The sequence below is a fragment of the Lynx canadensis genome, chromosome F1 (assembly GCF_007474595.2).
Source record: "Lynx canadensis isolate LIC74 chromosome F1, mLynCan4.pri.v2, whole genome shotgun sequence".
In the NCBI taxonomy this organism is placed as follows: domain Eukaryota; kingdom Metazoa; phylum Chordata; class Mammalia; order Carnivora; family Felidae; genus Lynx; species Lynx canadensis.
The window spans coordinates 24,851,604-24,878,506 of record NC_044319.2 but is presented as its reverse complement, the minus strand read 5'-3'; the positions used below and the strand labels follow the sequence as shown (position 1 = coordinate 24,878,506).

At 41.4% G+C, this 26,903-nt stretch overlaps 1 protein-coding gene across 1 annotated transcript in view; it reads left to right on the top strand.

The window, feature by feature from the left end:
* LAMC1 (laminin subunit gamma 1) overlaps positions 1-26,903 on the top strand; it is a 129,459-nt gene that overhangs the window by 97,577 nt on the left and 4,979 nt on the right. The window contains 16 exon segments of the mRNA XM_030302286.1: positions 85-197; positions 2,355-2,576; positions 2,696-2,884; positions 8,802-9,047; positions 9,535-9,688; positions 10,293-10,435; positions 11,389-11,567; positions 12,622-12,778; positions 16,885-17,090; positions 17,520-17,599; positions 19,165-19,302; positions 20,039-20,183; positions 21,761-21,910; positions 22,168-22,282; positions 23,751-23,950; positions 25,060-25,218. Of these exon segments, the coding sequence (XP_030158146.1) occupies positions 85-197; positions 2,355-2,576; positions 2,696-2,884; positions 8,802-9,047; positions 9,535-9,688; positions 10,293-10,435; positions 11,389-11,567; positions 12,622-12,778; positions 16,885-17,090; positions 17,520-17,599; positions 19,165-19,302; positions 20,039-20,183; positions 21,761-21,910; positions 22,168-22,282; positions 23,751-23,950; positions 25,060-25,218 (2,596 nt within the window).

Here is a 26,903-nt window from a genome sequence, read left to right as displayed (position 1 = left end):
GGTGGCTTAAATGAATAAGAAATGCTTTCTCAGTACCCAGAATTTTCCTTATAGAGGTTAATATGGATCTTTCTTTCTCTCTAGGCTCCATGAAGCAACAGATTATCCTTGGAGGCCTCCTCTTACACCTTTTGAATTTCAGAAGCTCCTAAACAATTTGACCTCCATCAAGATCCGTGGGACATACAGTGAGAGAAGTAAGTTATGATATAATTCAAGAGAATTAAGAAGATGATTGGGTAAAAAGATCCACAATAAATGTAAAAGTTTATCTCTAAAGTCCCAATACTATAAAACTTGATCCTAAAGAAGTAGTATAAACTACCTTGTTGTACATGTAAAAATAATGCATTTGTTTAACCACATTCAAGGACCTGGAGAAAATTTGCTAAAATTAATAAGTGGTGTTGTTTCATTATGAATAAGCCTAATGAGGTTACTTTATATCTACATGTATTCCAAGAATCCTTTTTTTTAAATGTTTATTTATTTTTGAGAGACAGAGAGCATGAGCAGGGGAAGGGCAGAGAGAGAGAGGGAGACACAGAATCCAAAGCAGGCTCCAGGCTTTGAGCTGTCCACACAGAGCCTGACACAGGGCTTGAACCCACGAACTGTGAGATCATGACCTGAGCTGAAGTTGGATGCTTAACTGACTGAGCCACCCAGGCCCCCCTATATTCTAAGAATCTTGAGTGTAATTCTACTGACTCACATTGCTTCCTCTTTATTTCTTAATGTGCCTTTAAAATTTTTTCCCTATAGTTTTGGTTTTTTTTGTTTTTTTTGTTTTTTTTTTTTAATGAGGACCTTTTTCTGTAGAAAGCTAAAGCTGTTTGGGTGGAGTCAGAGTGGTGGTGTGGCATAGTGAGTGACATCAGCAGCTTGGATGTATTGGTTTTTGAGATGCCTACATGAACATCCAGATGAAGATGTCTTATAAATTGTTGGAAATATGGGTCTGGGCTTAGGAATAAGTTAGGGCGAGAGATCTGGAATTGAAAGGTTGACTACATATGGGCAGTAATTTTTAATTGAAAATGAGACCAAAAATAGAGAAAAAGTGCAACCCAGAAACATAGTTATCTAAAGACTATGCCCTGAGACTCAAGGGAGAAAAAAGAATCTTGAGGAGGAGAAACGATTAATGGGTTTATAAAGATGGCTCTATTGGATTTTGGATTGGGTGACTAAGGAATCATTGGCAATTTTTTGTTTAAAGAGGGTTGAAACTGAAGTTATATTGCAGTGCTTTGATAAGTAACTAGAAGGTGAAGCAGTAGAATAAAGCCAAAGAAGTTTGGCTGTAAGGGAAGGAAAAGAGGTGGATTACAGTTCAAGTGACAAGATTAGAGGAAGAGTACTTTTTAGGATGGGAGACTTCAGAATGGTTACAATTGGAAGCACCTTAACCAGTGGTTGTTTCTCATGATCTAACTGCTAACAAAACCCCATAAATATATCAAAGCAGTAATGGAAGAGATGTTCTTTAGCCTCAGGTTGTCAGGTTCTAAGAATTCTATAAACAGCAAGTGATATTTCATAACATAGGGAAATAAACTTGAAACATTCTGGAGCAGAATGGAAATTAAAAGGAAATATGATGAAATAAAGGACTGCCACGTCATAGGATGTTCCTGCTGAGGCCATCCCATGCTCTGTTGAGTTGGATGAACCATTGGTCTAAGCCAGTATAAGGCTTCCTCTCTTTTTTTTTTCTTCTGGAAATGGGGAAGCATTGTGATATATGGCATATTTGCTTGGGAATAATTGCATATTTGCCAAAGTAGCCCTGAGTATTAAAACTTGTATAGCAAATTTTCCTGTTTTATGCAGGGCACAAAGCATATTGAGTGGCACTTGTCAGCACGTGCTCTTTGCTCTTTTATTCCTGAGCTGTGCTGTCAGCGCCTGCTTCTGTGGCAGGAGAACTAAAACACTGCTTAATGGCTATGGACTTAAACTCTTCTTATCCCCTGCATTCTTGCTCCAATCTTTTCTTGCCCCAGAATATTTCCCAGTGCTTTTCCTTTGTCACATTGGTGATTGAGAGAACTGAAGAATCCAACAAATCCGGTTGGTGTGTGTGTGTGTGTGTGTGTGTGTGTGTGTGTGTGTGTGTGTGTGTGTGTTTAAAAATGTTTGCTATACTGCCCTTCCAAATACTTAATGCTAGGTACCCCACAAATGTTGTGAATGCTATTTTCTAGTTATCTCCTCCAAAAGATGACTTAACTAATAGTTGATTTTCTCTGGAATTTTGTATCTGATAACTCTTTAGCTTTATTAACTTTCTGTAAGCTTTTGAAAAACAGAAGCCAGTTCAGTGATTCTCCTGCCCACGTCATACACAGGTGCTGGCTATTTGGATGATGTCACCCTGACAAGCGCTCGCCCCGGGCCTGGGGTGCCTGCAACGTGGGTGGAGTCCTGTACCTGTCCTGTGGGATACGGAGGGCAGTTTTGTGAGATGTGCCTCTCAGGTTACAGAAGAGAAACTCCGAGTCTTGGGCCGTACAGCCCGTGTGTGCTCTGTACCTGCAATGGACACAGTGAGACCTGTGACCCTGAGACAGGTGAGCAGATGGTCTTTGGTGGCTGCTAGACCTCCGTCATCTAGCAGATGGATGGGAAGTGCTCACGGTCTCATGTGCTTGCACACTGGCCTGTTCTCTCGTCCCCGCTCTCCACATAGGTGTTTGCGACTGCAGAGACAATACAGCTGGACCCCACTGTGAGAAGTGCGGTGACGGGTACTATGGAGATTCGACCGCGGGCACCTCTTCGGATTGCCAGCCCTGTCCGTGTCCTGGGGGCTCGAGTTGTGCCGTTGTCCCTAAGACTCAGGAGGTGGTGTGCACCAACTGTCCCACTGGCACCACTGGTGAGTCCACTCTTCCGTAGGTTCTCAGTGTTCCATCCCAAAAATCACTCGGGAAGAGGAGCTCTGGGGGCTTGCGGACTTTTGTCTGTTGCTTTGGTTCAGTGATTATGGTGTTCTGGGTAGGCAAAAGTTTGGTTAGGAAAGAGATGTATTATCCATTTATAGAATGCGTATCAGATACAAATAATAGCCAACATATTTATGGCCACATACTTCTCGGAGCACTTTACACATTCTGCCTCATTAATCCTCACAACCCCATGAGGTGGCTTTTGCCATGACCCCCATGTCACAGCCAAGAAAACTGAGGCGCAGAGATATTAAGTTACATGTCCCAGCTGCATGGCTAGTCGCTGGAAGAGCTCATGACCACTGCAGTGTACTCTCCCCGACATGAGAACCAAAACTGGATTTTTAGTTTGTGGGGCTGTCCTGGGATTCTTGATATAAAGTGGTATTTTTTTAATTCTTTAAATTCTTTCTGTCTTTAAATAGTCCTTTTGGTGCATCATTGCCCATCACATTTAGTTGGGAAAAAATATTTGTATAGCTTTGGATAGACCTATGTTCCTATTCTCAGAGTTTCTTTCTTTTTGATAAGAACATAAAACTAGATCTTTCTTAGCTACTCAAGGAACTGTCGTGCTAAGGACTCCAAATCTCACTGATGACCATTCATTCCTCTTTTTCCATTGACTTTAGCCCCCATGTAATAGAGAGGTTCTGGCTAGGCTTCAGATACGATTAAAAACTTTTTGTTCAGGGGCGCCTGGGTGGCGCAGTCGGTTAAGCGTCCGACTTCAGCCAGGTCACGATCTCGCGGTCCGTGAGTTCGAGCCCCGCGTCGGGCTCTGGGCTGATGGCTCGGAGCCTGGAGCCTGTTTCCGATTCTGTGTCTCCCTCTCTCTCTGCCCCTCCCCCGTTCATGCTCTGTCTCTCTCTGTCCCAAAAATAAATGAACGTTGAAAAAAAAAAAAAATTAAAAAAAAAAACAACAAAACTTTTTGTTCAAAAGATATTGCTGCAGAGCAGGGAAATAAGTAAAAAATAAAAAACACTGACCTAATAATTTGTATCTCTTGTATGTCATCAAAACATTGTTTATTCGTTGGGAAACATCAAAACACTTCATCTTCCTTTCACTACTCCACTGAGCCCACACCAAGCACAAGCACATTGTAACACAAAGAGATTCAATCATTTGCTTGAGGTAGTTGAGAAAAGGAGTAGAAACTAGTGTTGACTTTCAGGTTTTTTACTCTTTTCTGTGTGTATGTGTGTTCTAAAACAGTGGCCCAGCAGAGGCTCACAGATGGCATTTCTCTGACCTGATCTCGTTTCCCACCACCCACTGTTGCCTTCGCTGCTCCTGCTCCAGCCATCCTGGGCTTCTTGTAATCCATCAGATGAGCCAGACTCTATGGCCTGCCATATATGATGTTCTTTTTTGAGAATACTTTACTCTACTTTCTTCCACTCAAACCTCACTTTTCTTGTCCAGCTCCAATCTTTTCCATGGAGTTGGGTTGAAACATCACTTCCCTAGGAAGGCTTTCCTCAGTGAACCCTCCCCGCACTACCACCTCAGGTTTTTAAGACCCTTTACTCTGCTGCCACAGCATAGCTCAAGATCCCACTTGCTTAGAATCTATACTTAGATATACCTGATAAAATGTTTTGATGAGAGATCCCTTTGCTCATTCTGTTGTTCCATTGGGTAGTCTGCAAGCATAAAACTAAGCTAAGCATTTGGGGGTATTCATTCATGGCAGTGCTGAATAATACAAATGGTGCACTGAGACGACTTGGGATACGTAATGGAGAGATGGAGTGTAATATAGGAGATCTTGCAAAATGTTGTAAACCCGTTTGTCTATAACTAGATGCCTCTCACACAAGACTTATGAAATACATTCATCTTCTTTGTCTTCTTAGTTATCACCTGGCTTGAAGGAGATGAGCAATAGCACTTCTTGAGGATGTTAATTGAGGTAGAGGTCCACCTGAAAAACAACCTAGACCCTGTGAAAAATAATGCCATCACTCGTTAGTCCTATTTCCTGCTTTACTTTTTTCATAGTGCTTTTTAACCACTTGATATTTTTCTGTTTATTCATTTGTTTGTTGTCTGTCTTTCCTCTCCTTCACCCCAGTTTAAGCTTCACGAGAGCAGGGACTTCTGTCTGTCTTATTCGTTTTTGTATCCCTGACACCCCGAATAGCACTTGACATGTATACTTGTTGAGTGAATGCAAATATTTTTTGGATGATGAATAGAGATTGCAGATGCAGGGTAAGGTGTTCCTCATTTAGAAGGCTACTGAAGAATAGAAATAACTACTGATAGTCCCTGAGATCTTCACAGATGAGATCTTCTTCACAACATCTTTAAAATGATCTTTTGGGGTAAATTAATAATAATATTCTTTTTTCAACACATTTATTTGAGTCCCTGGCTTTGGGAATGAAAATGCAGAGATGAATTAGGGATGGTCCCTGCTCTTCAGGGGCTAAAAGTGTGGAGGCAAACACAGATAATTTTTAGACAGTGTGGTTAGTTCAGACAAAGGAACTCACGTAAGAGGGCCAGAGGTGAAGGAGCAACACCTCCCCAAGGGTGGGGACAGAATGATAAGGAAAAACTAAGGCCCAAAAAAGTACATTACTTGCCCAGAGTCATGTAGGCAATCCATCCAGGACTTGAACCTACATCCTGGACTCCGCGACAAAAGGGGATGGGTTAGCTGTCATGTTGCTGGGAGATATTTTAGAGTGAAAGCTTCCCCTGGGCTACCACGCACCTCTGTTTTAGGTCATTTTTTTAATTGTTGTATTCAAAACCAGTTTCAAGGCATTTTAAATATACATCATATCTAGAATAGCCAAATTATCTGATAAAAAGCGAAACGGAAATGCTGTTCTGATCCTAGTCTGGAGAAGGCTCTTGGGTGAGGGTCTGGTAACTATGTATATCACAGACCAGAAGCTTCCTTTCCTCTCTTAGCGTTTCATTCCTTCCCCTGCTGCCCCACCCCCAGCTAGAGTTTCTGTTCACCTCATCAGTGGTCTCCATTTGCCAAATGCAGGGGTCAGTTTTCAGTCCTCATCTGACCCCATCTCCCAGCAACACTGGACTCAGTTGACTGCTCGCTCTGCCCCAGACATTTCCCCTCTCGCCTTCGGTGACACTGCCCCCTCTTGGGTTTCGTTCTTTCCCTCTCCTCTGGAGTCTCTGTTGATCACTTCTGGTTCTCAGCCTAAGGCTTCCATGTCAGCTCATCTATATTCTCCCCTCAGGTGAACGAGTCTTGTCCTTCAGGCTTCAAAAGCCTTTCTGTGCTTACTAAAAAAATCTGCATCTTCAGCCCCGACTGTGCTCTCCCCTGAGTGGCAGCTACTTACTTGCGGGTCCACTTGGCGGGTGGGCTGGAAGCCTTCCATTTGCCCCTTCACATCCGTTCTTTATTCTTCTCCACCCCGACAAGGCCTGTGTGCACCACATCAGATGGACCCTCCATTTGTGTCCAGGCAGCAGGAAGTACATACAGGAGGTCGGGGATGGGGGTGGGGGCAGAGTATTTATTCCAAGGCCTCCTCTCCATAGAGTCCTTGAGGCTGGTGACCTTAATCAAGGTTCTCAGTTACAGCCAGCATTTTCCAGACAACCCTTTCTAATGTGAGACTCTGGTTAGCTGCTCCCTCCATCCACCCACTGAGGCCCAGGTCATGGAGCCCCACAGTCACTACCACAGGTGCTACACTCTCTTCAGGGATTCCTTACACCCATACTTGTATAGAGAGTATGTTTATTAAACTGTCTTTAGGTCTTGCTAATTTGAATGTGTCTTTTATTTTCTGCTGTCCTCTTGAGTCACAGGGCTAAAGGCATTTTTAGGCATATCCAAGCTACATCTTTGATTTCTTCTCTTTTTTTCTAACCCAACCCTGTCCTTTCCCAATCTTGTTCATCTCCATGAAAATACTCACATCCACCTAGTTGCCCACGCTAAAATCCTAAGCTTATCTTTAATTCTTTCTTTCATTTCCCGGAAGCAGTCAGCCAGCACGTGTGATTGAGTCTATCTCACATCTGACCACTTTCACTGCCTCCACTGCCACCACCCTGGTCTACACCACTGCCCTCTCTCACCTGGAATGGTCTAATTGGTCTCCTAATGAGCCTCTCTCACTCTGCGGCCCTGCAGTCCACTCTCACATGGCAGCTGGGATAATCCTTTTTATTTTTTTTAATTTTTTTTTTCAATGTTTATTTATTTTTGGGACAGAGAGAGACAGAGCATGAACGGGGGAGGGGCAGAGAGAGAGGGAGACACAGAATCGGAAACAGGCCCCAGGCTCCGAGCCATCAGCCCGGAGCCCGACTCGGGGCTCGAACTCACGGACCGCGAGATCGTGACCTGGCTGAAGTCGGACGCTTAACCGACTGCGCCACCCAGGCGCCCCGGATAATCCTTTTTAAATGTATTTCAGGTCACATCACTTCAAAAACCCTCTAATATCACTTTAAACCAGACTTTTTACTGTGACCTTACATGATTGGCTCTTACTACTTCTATAAGCTCATCTTGTTTTTCTGGCACATTCTTCCCTTGGATATTATCATGGCTGTTTTCTTCCTGTCTTTCCATTATCATCCCAAATATCTCCTCTTTACAGAGCTTTCTCTAACCACCCAATCTGAAGTAGCCATTGCCCTGTCACTCTGCCATATTGCTCAAAATGTTTTAATTTTCTTATGCTTATCCCTATCTGAACTAATCATTTTCATTTATATGTCTGTGGATTGGTCTCCCCCAGCTGCAGCATAAGCTTTGTGAGAGTGGAGATCTTGTCCGCCTTGTTCACCACATCATCCTGACAACCTAGAACAGTGCCTGTGTAATAGATGCTCGGCAAGTGCTTGTTAAATGAATAAATGAACAAACCTTTGTTTCTCCAAACAATTTAGGCTCATTCAGGCCCTATTAGCTACAAAGATATCAAGAACCCAACTTGAGCTAATGATAATGGAGAAGTGGAAAAGGAAAGAGGAGGAGCAGTGAGTTTAGTATGGTGGAAAGAGTCCTGGATTCTAACTGTTTGGTTGTGGGCAAGTTACTTAACCTCTCTGCTCCCTTAGCTGTAATAGAAGCTGGTGGCAAATGACGATCTCTTAAGTTATCTTCTAAATACTCTGATTCTGTACCAGTTGACACTGCTCAAACAAGGATTTGCACAAACCTTTTATTTTTTTAAGAAAATTGTCCTGCTTACTCTGTTGTATGGGAAACTTAAGATATCGAGTGGCCCTTCATCTGTTTTAATATCATGAACAAAACAAACATGAATGTGCCATCCCTTGGGACTGGAGAGGTTAATAAACCCTGAGCCCGACTCATTTGCAAAGTACTTTTTTAAATGTTTGTTTATTTATCTTTTTGAGAGAAAGGGGGAGGGGGAAGGGGCAGAGAGAGATGGGGACAGAGGATCTGAAGCAGGCTCTGTGCCGACAGTACAGAACCTGATGCGGGACTCAAACTCACAAACTGTGAGATTATGGCCTGAGCCAAAGTTCGATGCTTAACCAACTGAGCCACCCAGACGCCCCACAAAGCACTTTTAATGCATGATTTCAGTTAGTCCCCAGGACAGCTGATGTGGAGTGGGCAGAGCGGGTCCTGTCTTTCTAATAACAAAATGGAGATGTGCCTGGAGTCATTCAGCCGATACTGGCACAGGGCCAGGACTGCAGCCCAGGTCTAAAAGCTTCTCCTGGGTTGGTGCCCTGTCAGCTGCAGCATGCCGCCTCACATCTGATGGTTAAACTAGATTCTTTGTGACCAGACTGTTTGTATCCAACAGCACCAGAAATGTCTAAGGCCCTTCTCTTGTAACATCAGATTTGTCTCATGTCCAGGTAAAAGATGTGAGCTCTGTGACGATGGCTACTTTGGAGACCCTCTGGGGAGAAACGGCCCCGTGAGGCTTTGCCGCCTCTGCCAGTGCAATGACAACATCGATCCCAATGCCGTTGGAAATTGCAATCGCTTGACAGGAGAATGCCTGAAATGCATCTATAACACTGCTGGCTTCTATTGTGACCGATGCAAAGATGGATTTTTTGGAAATGCCCTGGCCCCCAATCCAGCAGACAAATGCAAAGGTGATCTAGCCATCGGCCAGATTCTGTCACGGTTGTACTCATGTGTTCTGAGGATTCATGTGTGGTCTCTTTAAATACTTCCAGTTGTTTGGTCTAACAAGGCACTATTCAATAGAAATTGTGAACCTCTCGTAGTTTAAATTTCTCATAGACACGTTGAAATAAAGAGAAACAGGTGAAATTGATTTTAATGATACATTTTATTTCACCTAACACATCTACTATACTATTGTTTCAGTGACTAATGAATTAAAAATTATCAAGATGTATGTTCTTTTTTCCCCACGCTAAGTCTTTAAAATGTGGGTTGTATATCACATTCACAGCACATCTCAAGGCCAGCCCCATTTCAGGTGCTCAACGGCCACAGGTGATTAGTGGCTACTGTATTGGTTCAACTGATGTGTAAAGGGTTTGTTTGTATTGTTTACATTTTAGTCCTTCTCCCGGGCGATTTGCATCTTTTGCTCTCTGCTTCCCCCCTTAGCCTGTGACTGCCATCCCTATGGAACCGTGAAGCATCAGAGAGGCTGTAACCCTGTGACCGGGCAGTGCGAATGTCTGCCCCACGTGACTGGCCGGGACTGTGGGGCCTGTGACCCCGGCTTCTACAACCTGCAGAGTGGGCAAGGCTGCAAGAGGTGAGATGCCAGGTGCCTTTGCTGGAAGTGATCTTTGCTTTTTTAATTGGGAGAGGTGAATTTTTCTGAGCTGTATGTAACGGTGGCCTTGATTTTGTTCAGGAGTTGAGTGCCCAGTTGAGGCAGAGTATCCTTAGAGGCAATCCTGGACAGTTGTAATTAAGCTAATGGGAGAAAAGAGTGGAATGAAGCTTCCCCAGTTGTGTCAGAATCACCTGAGCAACAGTTAGAAAACAACAAATCACATGGTGCTCTCTGACGCACTGAGAATCAGGTCCTCTGGGGCTTGCAGCCTGGGAATTGCTCTTTTCCAAGCTCTTGGTCAGTACATATGCGGTGCCAGGTTGGAGAGCCACTTTGTAGTGGTTTTAGCAGTGAAATAACTGTATTTGTGGGTTAGGTTAGAAAAGGAGGTTCTCAGTAGAACCCCTGAAAATTACTTGAACCTCAGGCGCTTAATAGCCCACAACATTTTGTCTTAATAGCCCTTTACATTCTGTTTTCTAATACAGATTACATCAGTTCTATGCTGAATGAAGGTGGGGGGAAGGTTTGCTGACAGTCCGTTTTTCTTACCTGAGAAATGTTGTGTGTTCATTTTCAGGTGTGACTGCCATGCTTTGGGTTCCACCAATGGACAGTGTGACATCCGCAGTGGCCAGTGTGAGTGCCAGCCTGGCATCACGGGTCAGCACTGCGAGCGCTGTGAGGTCAACCACTTCGGGTTTGGACCCGAAGGCTGCAAACGTAAGGACTTTTGGGGGCATAGAACTCAAAGTCTTTCCTAATGCCAGTTAGAACTGCAGACTTTGACAGCCTCCGTCTGGCCCCATGGCTTGCAGTCAGGGCAGTACCTAAGCCATCATCAATGAATATTAGCCTTGTCTCATACTCTGGGGATTGGGAGCTTCTCGGGTTCCTTTGCGGCCACCTTATTTACATCTTCTTTTATATCATTTCTGATTCTTTCTCCAGTCTTTTGTCTTTCCGAGGGGAGTCTCCCTTTGATTACTGGACTTTCCCACTGTGCTTAATGAAAAATTTTTATTGATCGCATTCTGAGAGCAGATAATGAAATGGTGAGAGACTTTGCTCACAACTTGTTGGTCGACTTACCGGCTGCAGTTCCTTCCCACCCTTGGGGCCCTTTTGGTTCAGTTACATCTAAACATCTGCTTCTCCTTGGCATAAACACTTGCCTGGAATTAGGCCTCAGAACAGTTTGGTGCTTTGCTTTTTGAATTCCTTCATTTCTCCTGTGGAATGTAGCATAAATCATTGACCCAGTTCAGAGAACAAAGCAAGTAAACAAACTATAAAATAATGCAAAATAAGTATTAGCATTTGGGTTTTCTAGTTCATTAGTGAGAGAAGCATTAAACAGAGAGATGAAGGTAGAGAAGAATTCTTGAAGTGCAAAAAAGGGCACTGACTAGTTCAGTAGACTAATTTCTATAATTATTAAGTAACGTAAAATGTGCCCCCTCCAAGGGATGTACATTTTACTTTGAAACTCACTTTTGCTTTAAAAATTTCTGTTTTCTCTGCTAAGTAGAATTAACTGTTCAAATTCTCATAATTTGGCCTGGTTTTAAAAAAATGTCTACTTATAATGCCTTATTGATATCAATCTGAGTTACAAGAAAAACTCACTCTTCCTTCTTTTCCCTGTCATGTACTCTTTTCCCTTTATTCTGCAGCGTGTGACTGTCATCCCGAGGGATCTCTTTCACTCCAGTGCAAAGACGATGGTCGCTGTGAATGCAGAGAAGGTTTTGTGGGAAATCGCTGTGACCAGTGTGAAGAGAACTATTTCTACAATCGGTCTCGGCCTGGCTGCCAGGAATGTCCAGCATGTTACCGGCTGGTGAAGGATAAGGTAAGCTGTCCACCATGCATTCACTCGTTCACTCATTCACTCACTCCGCAGACATTGAAGGGGTGCTTCCTGTGCACTTAGCTTTGGAGAACAGATGGTAAACAAGGTAGACATGGTCCCTGTCCTCCAAGACTTATGTTCCAGTTGGGAGACAAATAATAAAAATTAAAGAAAAAAAAGTACTAACTGAGATAAGCACCAGAAAGGGTATAGACAGTAACTGGAGGAACTACTTTCTATAAGGCCTCTCTAAGGAAATTTATTTAAGGTGAGATCTGAAGAATAAGAGGGAATAAGCTGAATGAGAAGTGACAGGTAGGCTGTTCCAGGCAGAGGGAATATGGGATACACAGGCCTCAAACGTGGAGGTTGTCTGGGGCTCCTGAACGAGGAGGGCTGGTTTGTGAGAAGACGGGAGAGGTTGGTGGACATAGCTCATGTTGCACCATGTCAACCTTAGATTTTACTCCAGATCCAGGGAGAATGCACCGAAGGGTTTTAAGCTAGGAAATCCAATTCATATTTTAAGAAGAACACGCTGACTGTTATGTGAAGAATGATGGTCAGGAGTGGGGTAGAAAGGGAAGCCTGGATTGAACTGGATAAGTATGTGTGTTTGGGGGCAAGGACAGGGAAAGAGAAGAATCAAGGAAGCATGTTGGGTTTTTTGCATAAGGTAGCTGGAGGCATTGGTTATTGAGATGGAGATGACTCAGGGAGAGCAGATTTAAGAGAAGAAAATCAAGAGTATAGTTTTGGATGTTGAATTGAGAGATACCTATCAGAGCCAAGTGGAGGTATCAGGAAAGTAATCTAAAACCTAAGAGAGAGGTCAGAACTGGAGAATCATCCACATGTAGTGTTTAATGTCAAAGGAATAGACCTGATAGTTTCTCTCTGGAAGCCAGAACAATAAAGAAAAACCACCTGTGTTACCTGTTCAAAAGTGGACATAGGTGGAGTGTGTAGACTTGCGTGTGTATAGAGTGCCCCTTGATGACTATTCCTGCAGGAAGTCCAGCTGGGTTCTCTGTATGTTCTTCATCATGTGCAGGTTGCTGATCATCGAATGAAACTCCAGGAATTAGAGAATCTCATAGCAAACCTTGGAACTGGGGAAGAGGTGGTGACAGATCAAGCCTTTGAGGACAGGCTAAAGGAAGCAGAGAGAGAAGTTATGGACCTCCTTCGAGAGGCCCAGGATGTCAAAGGTATACATGTTTAAACAGTGGGTAACTTCTGCCAGATGGCCCAATCTTTAGACGTGGCTCCTAGTTCAAGGTTGGTTAGTACAGCTTTACAAAATTCTCGATTTCTTAAACTATTTGTAGAATATGAATTTTTTCAAACAATCTGTGAAAATACAAGAACTTGTCAACTTAATGTTTTAGGATACAGCAAGTGAAAAGAGTTCTCCCAACACATCAGAAACTATTAGATGTTAAAATTCTAAGTGTTTAATAAATCTATTCTATTACAAAGTGTTTTAAAACAGTTTTTAAAAATCATGAAAGGTATGCATTTTGGGTGTACATTATTTTAAGTAGAAAATTTGAACTTGGATTTTTTTCTGTTATTCTAGTGAGTCAGAATTTATTTTATGCACTGCTTTATTTCCTTAGGACCCTCATAAGGAAAAAGTGTAGTCTTCAAGTATTGACTGTTCTGTTTAATAAGTGAACAAATGTTCTAATAACATCATGTAAAGTACATTTTATACTGCGGTGTATTTAATGTCCTTTGCAATTATGTCACTTCTCTGTACATTATCTGTACCATATTATGATGAGATAAGCTGATTATGTCAGCTTATCTGATCATAAGCAGAGAAGGAGTTGGTTTAAGATTTAGAAAACTATTTCAAAATACTTTATTGACTTTAAAGGAACTTGAGTTTTTAAAACTTTGAAAGTAAGAAAAAGTTATTTTAAAATATTTACTTTTAAAATCACTTTAGGGGCACCTGGGTGGCTCAGTGGGTTAAGCATCTGACTTCAGCTCAGGTCATGATCTCACAGTCTGTGAGTTTTTGCCCCGCGTCGGGCTCTGTGCTGACAGCTCAGAGCCTGGAGCCTGCTTCGGACTCTGTGTCTTCCTCTCTCTGTGCCCCTCCTCTGCTCATGCTCTGTCTCTCTCTGTCTCAAAAATAATAAATAAAAACATTTTTAAAAAATCACTTTAATGTTTTTAAAAATTTTTTTAATGTTAATTTTTGAGAGAGAGACAGAGCACAAGCTGGGGAGGGACAGAGGGAGGGGGGGGACACAGAATCCAAAGCAGTCTCCAGGCTCTGAGCTGTCAGCACAGAGCCCAATGCAGGGCTCGAACCCAGAATCGCGAGATCATGACCTGAGCTGCAGTTGGACGCTCAACTGATTGAGCCACCCAGGCACCCTTGTTTTATTTTTATTTCTTACTCTGAATTAAGCTTTTTTTCTAAATTTGGACAAATCCTTTTCTACATTTACTGAGTGCCTATAGTATACCAGGCATTGTGCTAAACACCAGTTAATGAAAACATGAACAAGATACTGCTCCTTCTATCAAAGTGTTCCCCATCTGGCTGAGGTCACTTTTGTCTAGAGCATCCCATCGTTGAGGTACAGGTGTTCACAGATACTCATAGTAAATGTGCATTAACATTAGTACATTTGGAACCACAGTGATTGACCTCTTCATTGAGTTTATGAATCTACCCATTTGGAGTTAGAGAATCTTCCTATCAGAGTACAGGTCAACAGAAACTAAATGTAGTCCTTATTTCTTATTGTAGATATCCCTAATGTATATAATTTTGATTTTATAAAATTAATGAGGAAGGAAGTAATTTGGATGCATCTGGTTTGGGCCAGTTTGTTGAATTTTTATATGAGAGTCCAGAAATTGTTCTATAAGGTAAATTTTTAGAAATTTAAAAATAAGAAGTTGAGGCGCCTGGGTGGCTCAGTCCATTAAGCATCCAACTCTTGGTCTCAGCTCGGGTCAAGACCTTGCAGTTCATGAGTTCAGGCCCCGTGTTGGGCTCTGTACTGGCAGTGTGGAGCCTGCTTGGGATTCTCTCTCTCTCTCTCTCTCTCTCTCTCTCTCTCTCTCTCTCTGCCCTGCTTCTGTTCATGCTTGCATTCTCTCTCTCTCTCTCTCTCACTCTCTCTCAAAATAATAATAATAAAAAAAAAGAGGTCAATAGTTTATGTTAACTTTAGTTGTGTTTTGTGGTGTTGGTACATTTTAAGTGTTAAACATAGAATAAGAAGAACTTAAATGTTTCCTGTTGTGTTTATTCCTGTTCTTTGCGTTTTTAGTATGTTCATTTGTTGGCAAAACCTTTTGGCACACATTTTTCCTGTAATGTATTCTCTTGAAACAACAAATTCCCATTGAGTAATACTGCCATACTCATTGAAGAATTGAATGCAGAGTTATCATTAACTGTTGATCAGTCCATTGGAGAGCTGGGGTGCCAACACCAGGAGCACATGGGAGCAGTCAAGAGGCAAGAAAGGGGGGTCAGCCAGCATTGATTGCATCTTAGTGCAGCCCCAGCTAGGTCTAGCTTCCTCTGGCCTTGACTGCCTCCTTTCCTCTATTAGAGCAGACAATCCCATTGGACAGAAGCTTTGACAGAAGCCATGGCCATCATGCCTCCCCTTGAACCACTTGCAAGGCAGGAACATAATGGGCTGCTGCTTCCCGGGGCTTGGGTAGCACCATAGCTGGGCTAGGGTTAAAGTCTGCTCCCACTGAGGCTTGGTTTCATGGAGTTCCTGGCTGACCTTTCTTACTTGGGTTCAAACTAGCCGAGAATAAGAATATCTTCACAATGATTTATCCTTTCAGACCATCCCTGAGTGTTTATTTGTAGTTTAAACTTGTGTTTATTCTGCAGCTTTAAAAGGAGATTATATGGTGCAACTAGGTTTTGCAATTTGAAGGCATTTCAAGTGATCCTACCAGTTGCATTATCTATTCCCTTTTCAGTTACTGTTGTTTCTCTTGAGCTGGCCAGAGAGATTGGTATCTGTTACATTCCTGAGTGTCTAAAGGGAAGGGGCTTTTATAACTTCATTGGCTGCTTGTGCTTCCTAAGTCTAAATGATTTTCTACGATTTCGACACTTTGTCTTTTGTTGTTTTCTTAAAAATCTTCAGATTATTAAAGAAGTGGTTGATCATTCAAGCAGGGTCACTGTCTATAGTTAGGCAAGAGTTTTGCACCACACCAACTGTGCACGAGTATTTGGTGACCCTGCCTACGTGGTTGCTGTTTTCCAAACCTGTATTCATCTTTATTGATCTTAACCGTGACCTCTTCTCTTTTTCACATTCCTTGGAAAATTTAGATGCCAACTCTGAGCATCATGTTGAAATAAGAACTGGTCAATTTTGCGTAGGACTTATGTATACTAATATGTGTGTTAATATAATGTGTATTAATATAATCTTAGAACACGTGCGAGTTTTGACAGTGCCAATCATATTTGCATGGGCTTATATTTATCTTTTATTAGGACATAGGTATGAGATTTAGGCTGAATGGGCACAATTAAAAAACAATTTGAAGAACTCTTCAAAAGCAGAAATCAGTATGAAAGAAATGACATGGGTATTCCAGGGGGTGGGAGGTGGCAGCAAGTCTGTATTTAGTTTAAAATACAAAATGAACCTATTTTTTAATTTTTTTAATGTTTATTTATTTTGAGAAAAAGCGAGTTGGGGTAGAGGCAGAGAGAGAAGGTCCAAAGCAGGCTCTTCACGGTCAGCATAGAGCCCGACACGGGGCTTCAACTCACAAACCATGAGATCATAACTTGAGCCGAAATCAAGAGTTGGATGCGTAACCAACTGAGCTACCTGGGCACCCCTAAAATACAAAATGAATTTAATCGGCCACACTTCAACATCTGTTTTGAACCTGGTTTTTTCCTAGTTTAGAAAAATGTCTAGCACTCAGAGCTGGTAGTGCTTTTAATATTTTTATGATTAAATCTGGCATGTGCTGGAATATCAAACTTTCCTTTGTCAGACATTTCTTGGGTGTCTCCTTTTTGCGAATCACTGTGTAAGACTGGGCATGAGTAAGAAAGAAGCTCACAGTCAAGTGGAACCGACAGACACACAGTTGTAGACAGTGTTGTAAATGCAACAGTGGAGGTACAACTGGGCACACAGTAAAGACTGACCAGTCCTGCCGATGGGCTTAGGAAAAGCTTATCGGAAAGATCTGTGTTTGGAAGAATAAGGTTTTGCCTCAGCTTTCATGTAAGATATGTCCCCTGCTTCAGATAATTTATGGACTTTCTTCTGCACTGCCATTGCAGATATAGACCAGAATTTGATAGATCGCCTCCAGAGATTGAATAATACCTTATCCAGCCAAATTAGCCGTTTACAGAATATCCGGAATACCATTGAAGAGACTGGAAACTTGGCTGAGCAAGCACGTGCCAGGGTAGAAAGCACTGAGCAGTTGATTGAAATTGCGTCCCGAGAACTTGAGAAAGCAAAGATTGCTGTTGCCAATGTGGTGAGTGATTGGGAAGGTCTGAGGTTGGGTTGTAGGAGTCCCCTGGTAATTTGTAGCAAGTCTGTTACTGTCCGTTGAATGCTTCAGTTAAATTGACTTATGTCTTTTTGTCATGGACCAAGAAAGCCACATTGCTCATAGTTGTCATTAAATAGTTATCACGAACTGGATAAAAACCAAAGGACATCTGGGTCATTTCTCTAGCTTTGTTCCTTCTATAGCACTAGGCAATTTAGACTTCCCTTATCCTTTGATGAAAACAAATAGTAATCTGTAGCCAAGGAGGCTAATAATAAGTAAAGATCTTTTAATTAATGAGACATTCTTTCTGCTAAATAATACTGATACAAATTTGGTTTTGACACTTGCTTTATTAAATTTAAATAATTCAGTCCTTTGAGATTAGTGCTTTATTTATTTCCTTTTCAGTCAATCACTCAACCAGAGTCCACCGGGGACCCAAACAACATGACTCTTTTGGCAGAAGAGGCACGAAAGCTTGCTGAACGGTAACCTCCAGATCCCTGTGTTTTCATGGTTAAGCTAGAACTTTCCTTACAGTGTGTACTTATTGTCCCTCCTTTACCCACACACACTTTTCACATATCCCACTTTGGCAAAGTTTGCTCTCTTTTCTGAAATGTCATCGGCTATGTGTACTCTTTCCTTTCCTTTGAAATTAGAATATTTACTTTGAATATTTGAATATGATGCTTTGGAGGGAAATTGTATTTGCACTTCTCAAAGAAAACCATAAAATTTTTAGATGTTTAATTTCAGAACCTTTAAGTTGATAATAAGAAGCTCAGTTGAATTTGTTTTTTTTAATTTTTAAGGTTAATTTTTAACAAAAATGCTTAACTCTCATATTTTAAGAGACAACATTTACTAACACATAGTACATTTGAAAATCAGCCCAAGAAAACAGACTATTTCATTCCTGGTTTTTTTTAAGGTTTTTTTTTTTTAAATTATTAAGTGTAAGGTAGTTTCGTAGGAAAACTGTAAGTCATAGGAGAGTATTAAATTGAAAAAAAAAAGCTGTTAAACAAGTTGCTAGAATGTAGGCTTATTCACTGCTGAAGTTCCAGTGCCTAACACAATGTCTAGGATACAGTAAGTGCTCAATAAATGTTGAATGCATTGCACACCAGCTCGCAGACCTCATGGTGCTTAAGTAAGCCCAGCGTTAGAATTTTAACCTCATTGTTCAAAGCGATTACTTCAGCTTCTTGCTTTAACATGTGCTCTTTCTAGTCTTTGTAAATGTAAATGTGTGAGCTGCGTAATTTAGTTCATGGAACATTCATGGTTTCATAGCTAGATTTTGTGATTAAAAGATGACAGCTGAAAACATATGGAAAACTCCTAAGATAATTAGGTCTTGAAGATAAAATAATTTGGTGTATTTCATACAGGAATTTTGAAAGAAAGCTTATCATACCAAAAAAAAGAATGACCACATATGGCAGTATGACACTGTAATAGAAATTTTAGAGCTGACAAAATCTTAATGACTTACCCAGCTAAAATTCGCATTATTTGGCTGGATTCCCTGGTGACATGTTTCTTTCCATTGAGTGTTGGGTGGCTTTTCCTGGTCAGTGATTACGTTGCCTGTGCAAAATCTGAATAGTCGAAGCTGTTTCAGGACTATGTAGTAACTGAACCAGAGTAAGGATTAAACATTAGATCTGAGGTTTGTGCTTATGACTAGATGAATGAGTCCTTGCTAGGATATATGGTTTTATAGATAAATTATTCTTAAATAATTATACTTAGAAGTCATTTTTTGAAGAAATATAAACATTTGCCTCTATAAACTTTATAGGAAAATATTGCTTGGAAAATAACCTCTGGGAAAATGCCATTTTCTCAGATTGTTGAATGTTATTGTAAACTTAGCCCCATTGAAATGATTGCAAAATTCCAAATTTATAAGATTTTTCCAGTATTTATAGAGCTCTGCCCACGTTGGCATTTGTATATATAGTAAGGTAAGCGTTACCTAAATTCTGCTTTCTCGATTAAATAGTTCTGTTTCATGGTTCCTTTTTTCTTTTATGTTATCCAGCCATAAACAAGAAGCTGATGATATTGTAAGAGTGGCAAAGACAGCTAATGAGACATCAACTGAGGCATATGATCTGCTTCTGAGAACACTGGCAGGAGAGAATCAAACAACACTGGAGATTGAGGAGCTTAATAGAAAGTGAGTGTCATTTAAAAGTGGCTTCTGGCCCTTCAGTTGTTGCAAGCAGCACCATTTCCATGAAAAATGAAATGCTGATGCATTCAGGGCATGCATTCAGGCAGTAAGATTCCTTTTGTTAATCATGCTTTTGAAATGGTGCAATAATTAGAGCGGGGATATAGAGCTACAGAGATTTTATTTGATCTAATTCCTGTAACTACAGAGAAAGGTAACAAGACTAGCCATGATACTTAAAATTCTGCAAAAGTGAAAAAAGAAAGAGGAAATATCATAAAGTAGAGAAAATACACTTGAGCTACAAATGTTTAAAAGGTATCCGAAATAAGAAACTATGTGGTAAACCATATGGTATAAATAGAAGTGATGAGATGAAATATAAATTTAAGCTATGTTGGTTTTAAATAATAGCATTTGCTTGTGGCGCCTGGGTGGCTCAGTCAGTTAAGCATCCGACTCTTGATTTCAGCTCAGGTCATGATCTCAGAGTTTGTGAGAGTGCACTGAGAGGGCAGAACCTGCTTGGGATTCTCTCTCCCTCCCTCTCTGCCCCTTCCCTACACACACACACACACACACACACACACACTCAAAATAAATAAATGAACTTAAAACAGCATTTTCTTTAAAGTTGTAGAAATTCTATTGCAGTGATTTGAACTGGAATGAATGCAGTTAACATTAAGATGCCAGAAGCAACTCAGTTTTTCACTCAGTCACATCTTTTGTTCCTTAGGTATGAACAAGCAAAGAACATCTCACAGGATCTGGAGAAGCAAGCCGCCCGAGTGCATGAAGAGGCCAAAAGGGCTGGAGATAAAGCGGTGGAGATCTATGCCAGCGTTGCCCAGCTGACGCCTGTGGACTCAGAAGCACTGGAGGTACGGGGTGGACAACCTGTATGCACAGGGATTTGGTTGTCACCGCCATCACCCTCCACAGCACGCACCCTTGCCTCCCAGACACATGCACACTGCACGCACCCCTCACAGTCTGGGTGAAGGCTATTCTGACTGCTCTGTGATTTTCATGGGTACCTTCCTCCTCCGTCCTCCAACTAACTCAGTGGCAATATCGGGTTCTGTTTTAGATATGTTAACAGAACTTACCGAGATAAAGAATCCCGTGATTGAGGCGCCTGGGTGGCTCAGTCAGCTGAGATTCTGACTCTTGGTTGCAGCTCAGGTCATGATCTCAGGGTCGTGGGATGGAGCCCTCTGTCGGGCTCTGTGCAAAGCATAGAGCCTGCTTAAGATTCCGCCCCCCCCCCCCCACCGCCGCTCTCCTCTGCTCGCACTCTTGCTTGCTCACTGTCTCTAAAAAACAAACAAAAACAAAAAAACCAGTGATTATAAAGATTAAACATCAAAGACTCTTTAGTGATATTAATCACTCCTAAATCTTTAATATAAATCCAACTTATTATATATTTGTATTTATTAGAGCCAGTACACCAGGAGTGTTACTCCCAGGTACTGTCTGCTTGAGAACAAGAGAGAAATTGAAGAAAATGGTTTAAATGAAAGAACTCTTACCAGGATGCTGTTGGGCAGGTGAAATATTTGGGGATTGGTAGTATTTTATTGCATCTGTACTCCAGTCATGAATCCTGTTCCCAGGTTCTGTATAAATTATATATATCTATGTTATATACACTTGAAATTTATTAAGTATCACTTCTTACATCTGAGGTGTTGTTGATTTTTTACCATAAAGGTTTAGCTAGGTCTCTTCAGACATGTATATACTGTATGATCTCACATATTTGAAATTTGAGAATAGGCAAAACTAATCTATGATAAAAACCAGACCAGTGGCAGCTGCATTGTTGAAAAGGGAGGTATGGAAATTAACTGGAAAGAGATACAAGGGAGTTTCCTGGTGTGGAAATACTCTATATCTTGACTGGGTAGTTGGTTACACAGGGAAATATATTTGTCAAAGCTCATTGCAGTAAGTGTTGTGCCTTTCACTGTGTCTAAAGTATACCTCTGTTTTTGGAAAAAAGGTCCAAAAAATATTGACCTATGCTGCTCTTTTAAAAATATCTGTTGAGTCTCTCTGCCCCTCCCCTGCTCACACTCTGTCTCTCTCAAAAATAAATAAACATTAAAAAAATTTTAAAGGGTTCCTGGGTGGCTCAGTTGGTTGAGGGTCCAACTTCGACTCAGGTCATGATCTCACGGTTCGTGGGTTCGAGCCCCGCATCGGGCTCTGTGCTGACAGCTCAGAGCCTAGAGCCTGCTTCAGATTCTGCATCCCCCCACCCCACCCCACCCCACCCCCATATCTCTCTGCCCCACCTCTGCTTGTGCTCTCACGCTTTCAAAAATAAACATTAAAAAAAATTTTTTTTAAATATGTATTGAGTCTTAAGTGTTACAGAGTTACTAAGGCTAGCTTTTCATCAGTTTCATTGTTTTGTCTAAAATGTCACAATCTTACTTGCTTTTCACAGAATGAGGCAAATAAAATAAAGAAGGAAGCTGAGGATCTGGACCATCTGATTGACCAGAAGTTAAAAGATTATGAGGACCTCAGAGAGGACATGAGAGGGAAGGAACTGGAAGTCAAGAAGCTTCTGGAGAAGGGAAAGATCGAACAGCAGGTTGGTTTGATTTGCAGGTTGCTTCCTGTCTTGAGGCAAAATTTGAAACCGTGCACGCAGAAGCTGTGTCTGCGATGTTACCTCAGGGCCCAGGGCAGCGAGCCCGAGGGTGTTCGGAGGAAAGTCTGTGGGGCACCCAGGGCTAGCTGCTGTAGGCGGGCAGGTGTCGGGGTGGTAGCTTGGAGGTGCCTGGTCATTAGGAGAAAAAAGGGCTTTACCTTGGAGGGTTCGTCCCCTGATCTGCCATGTGTTTGTAGACTGCTGACCAGCTCCTAGCCCGAGCAGATGCCGCCAAGGCTGTTGCTGAAGAAGCTGCTAAAAAGGGACGAAATACCTTACAAGAAGCCAACGACATCCTCAGCAACCTGAGAGGTAGGAGCAGGTCACATAATTGGGTAAATGTCTATGCTTTCTTCACTAGGGTGATTTCCTTTTTTTGTTTTTTTTTACCATGAGATTCTTGGAACATCTACAATATGAAAGATAATAGTATAATAAACCCCATAAATCCTTCATCTAGATTCAACAGTTACGATTTTAACTATACCTACCTCATCCCCCAGCATCCACCCTAGTTTTTTTATGCTGAAGTATTTCAAAGAAAAATCTCAGAGCTCATGTCATTTTACCCCTTTATACCCCAGTGTGGGGGAGAAAAAAAAAAGGAAATTTTCTGATGTTAGAATAATTCATGTTATCAAGATATGCCTATTTAGCTGGCTCATGTTGGTAAATAGAGATGATTTTTAATTTTCTCTGCCAAGTGCATCTCAGTGTTTTTATCTTCTTTCCTCACCCAAGATAAAAAACACATGTGCTCAGTTCACAGTATAGTGCTGGACTTGCCTCTGATAAACTAGCCCATAGGTTCTATAAATATGGAAGCTTTACCAGATAATGGTTGAGGGCGCCTGGTGGCTCAGGTGGTTAAGGATCTGACTTCGGCTCAGGTCATGATCTCATGCTTTGTGAGTTTGAGCCCCGCATTGGGCTCTGTGCTGACAGCTCAGGGCCTGGAGCCTGCTTCAGATTCTGTGACTCCCTCTCTCCCTGTGCGTCCCCTGATTGCATGCATGCTCACTCTCTGTCAAAAATAAACAAACATTAAAAAAAAATAAACAAAAAACCAAGATAATGGTGGAGTATATTGGCTCTGGTGTCAGTGGGATTGAGTTAGAATCCCTGATCCCCCTCTTATTTCTGTGAACCCTTGGGGGAAATTATCTACCTCTTTAATCCTCAGTTCTCACGTACAAAAATGACACAGTGCCTGCATCACAGGCACACCAAAAAGCTCTTAACTCCGTAGCTAAGACATAGGAAACACTAAATAAACTACAGCCTTTAACATTGGTTCCAGTGGTCATAATGGCATACTCAGTGCTTTGCATGAAAATAAACTTTCCGGGGCGCCTGGGTGGCGCAGTCGGTTAAGCGTCCGACTTCAGCCAGGTCACGATCTCGCGGTCCGTGAGTTCGAGCCCCGCGTCGGGCTCTGGGCTGATGGCTCAGAGCCTGGAGCCTGTTTCCGATTCTGTGTCTCCCTCTCTCTCTGCCCCTCCCCCGTTCATGCTCTGTCTCTCTCTGTCCCCAAAAAAATAAATAAACATTGAAAAAAAAAATTTTTTTTTAAAAGAAAATAAACTTTCCAGAAACACGTTCATTCACAAGAATCTGAAGCCTTGTGCTCTGTTCTTCTCAAGGCTGCCCATGCTGGTTTTCATTTTTCTCTCCTGGCTTTCATTGTTCATAAAACAGATTCCAGTTGCAGCTTCCTGAAAGGTTCCCTTTTGGCTTGTTGAGAGTTCAGTTCAAATGTGTTCCTTGAACTTGATTTTAGATTTTGACAGGCGTGTGAACGATAACAAGACAGCTGCAGAGGAGGCTCTAAGGAGAATTCCTGCCATCAACCAGACCATAATTGAAGCCAATGAAAAGACGAGGGAGGCACAGCTGGCCCTGGGCAATGCCGCTGCGGATGCCACCGAAGCCAAGAGCAAGGCCCACGAGGCCGAGAGGATCGCCAGTGCTATCCAAAGGGTGCGTGCTTCCCCCTTCTCCCAGACGCTCTTTGCTCATGTACTTCTCTAGTCATCTTCCAGGTTCTGTCCAGACCCCTAGAAGCCTATCAGGCTTCTTCCTCGAATTCAGTAAAATCACCTTAAACTATCCTTATTCATTTTTTACTAGGCAGTAGAATAGGTACATACATTGACTGAAGAGGGAGAGTCAGAATCATTGAAATCATCGAAAGAACCCTTTAACATTTCTTCTGTTGTCTCAGTGGCAGGGTCTGTATTGTGAGTGGGGGATGGCTCCTGGACCCACAGAGCCCCTTCCACACAAACGTCAGACTCTTCTCAAACACAGTTCTTTGACATGGACAGCTGAAATTTTTTTCAGCCTTATGTAGAGTGCCAAGTCCATCCAACTCTGAGGCCCCTCTTCCAGACGGATGTTGTATCTGAGCCCCTCCTATTAGCTTCCACTGCCAGGATTCCTTCTACTCATTGTAAAGAATAATCTCTTTAAGCTGCCTCTTTCCTACTTAATGGTTAATCTGTTTGTTTTATTTAAAAGAGAGACTGGAACAGATTCTAAAATCTGTGTTTGAGAATCATATATGTTTTTTTAGTTTGCTTAGAATAGTTGGTTTGGGGATTAATTACATTTTATAAAATATTCCTATTTCGGGATCATGGTCTTTTTGTACATTGTGATGAATTGCCAAGTAGAACAAGGCTACATTTGCATTAAAAATGCATAATGTGAAAGTGTCTAATCCATGTGATGTGGAGGAGAATGTACACCATGTAAATGTTTTATCATTTGCTAGCCATGCGACCTCAACTAACAATGGAAATAACAGAACAGGAAGTATTAAGGATAAATGAGAGGGTGCAAACAGAAGTATTTTATAAATTGTAAAATGCTATTATGTTAGGTGGTAAGGCTAGCTTTTCTTTCATTCCTGTTATTTGGAACCCAAATAAATGATAGCGTAACTCAACATATGGTATAATTTACTGCTCCGTTCTTTCTGGATTGTATTTTTGATCCATTTTACAGATTATAAAAGGTGTGGGAGCATACTTTAGAAAAAGGAAAGCTTTTTTTTTTTCATTAGTAGTTATTTATTTTATGCCTAGAATGCTACCAGCACCAAGGCAGAAGCTGAAAAGACATTTGCAGAAGTTACAGACCTGGATAACGAGGTGAACGATATGTTGAAACAACTACAGGAAGCAGAAAAGGAGCTGAAGAGAAAACAAGATGATGCTGACCAGGATATGATGATGGCAGGGATGGTAAGCAGTTTGTTTTGGCCTATTTGCTTCTGGAAGGAAGTGAAGGGTGATCAATAAATAAGATCCCCATCTTGTTAAGAAATGTCTCTTTCGTATTGACTTTTGTTTCTCATTGCGTTTTGGGGCCATGAATTGGCCTAGTAGCTGACATAGAAGACAAAGAATTTGGACCCCCTGCCAGGTTGTTGCACAATTGTCCTGTCCCCAAGCTTCTCTCAACTAAAAGCAAAACATTCTTTTACACATTTGAAGCTTTAGGACATTAAAAAGTACATATTTATATTTTTGGAGGGATGCTTCATTGATGGTATAAAATCAAAAGGAGTACAACGAAAAGTTGATGTCCTTCCTACTCTTGTTACCCCAGCAACTTGCTTTCTAGGGGCAAAGACCAGTTTCTCATGTTTCATTTTTAAAGATGACAAAACATACCAAACTTACTTCCAGTTTAATTTTTTTTTTTTTTTTTTTTTTTTTTTTTACCTTTTGTGATGTTGTTGGTAACAAAATTAACTCATTGAATGCATGGCCTAATGAAGAACGAGAGTCCGTTTTTCTATTTTATGCTATATGTTGCTTTCAAAAGACTTTGATGGAGTCACAATAGAAAGAACTTTTCAGTTCAGTCGAATTACAGTCATAGGAATGATACACATGAACGTGTTTAATTGTGCACTTTCAGTGCAAGCAAGGGACCTTTCTTCCACTTTTGAAAACCAGACTTTCTAGTCTGGGTCATTTTCACCTTGGGACAGAAAGGAGAACTATGATCCTGTTTATCTAGGCAAAGAAGACTCTAGGGAAGTGATATCAGGAAGCATCCCTTTGCAAATACCTAATTTTATTGTGCTTTTTGGGTTTTGTTTTGGACTGCCTTAATTTTCTGTAGCAAAGTTTATGGCTGAAATGGAAATTATAAGTAAAAAAAAAATCTGTTTCTCAGATGTGCTGAGCATCTCTAGATTTCATTTTTAATGTGGTTGTAGAACATTAGATTCAGAGACTGTTGAAAGAAGGAAAAGGATATATTCTTAATGAGCTTCAAAGGAAGGGTATGGATTCAATTCAAAGGGTGGAAGTGGATCCATCTTTTGTTTCTTTTGGTAAATAGCTTCCAAGGAACACAAAGCACCCTCACATACACTGTCCCACTTACATTTACGTCAGTCCTGAAAGACACAGCGTCAAGCCACTTTTGTTTAAATACTTTCCTTAACCAGAAGAGCAAAGCTTACAGTTGTCCTGGAACAGGAGGCTGGAGACCACAGGTTAAATGCAGTAGTGTCGCTGTCCACAGGCCATAGCAGTCATTTACCCTCTCCTGGTATACACACAGAAAAGCCTATCGAGACTAAGAATGGCTGTGATTTCAACAGAGATTAATCATTTATCTGTGAAGGTTTTTTCCTCCTTTTCTTTTTAAAAATCCTACATTGTTTCTATCCAAAAACGTTGCATTATCTTGAGCCAAAAACTAGGAAAAACAATCATGTGGTAGGGAACTCAAAGCCACTCATTTATATCCTGGCTAGATTTATTTGTGAGAGCATCTGTTTTCTGATATTTAGACACTTCCTCTTCCATTGCCATTTCCCATGACTCATGCACAGTGTATTTGTTCAGGTTTCATGGAACTTTCCCAAATACATTTACCTTTGGTTGATTTTAAAAATGTAAATTGTATT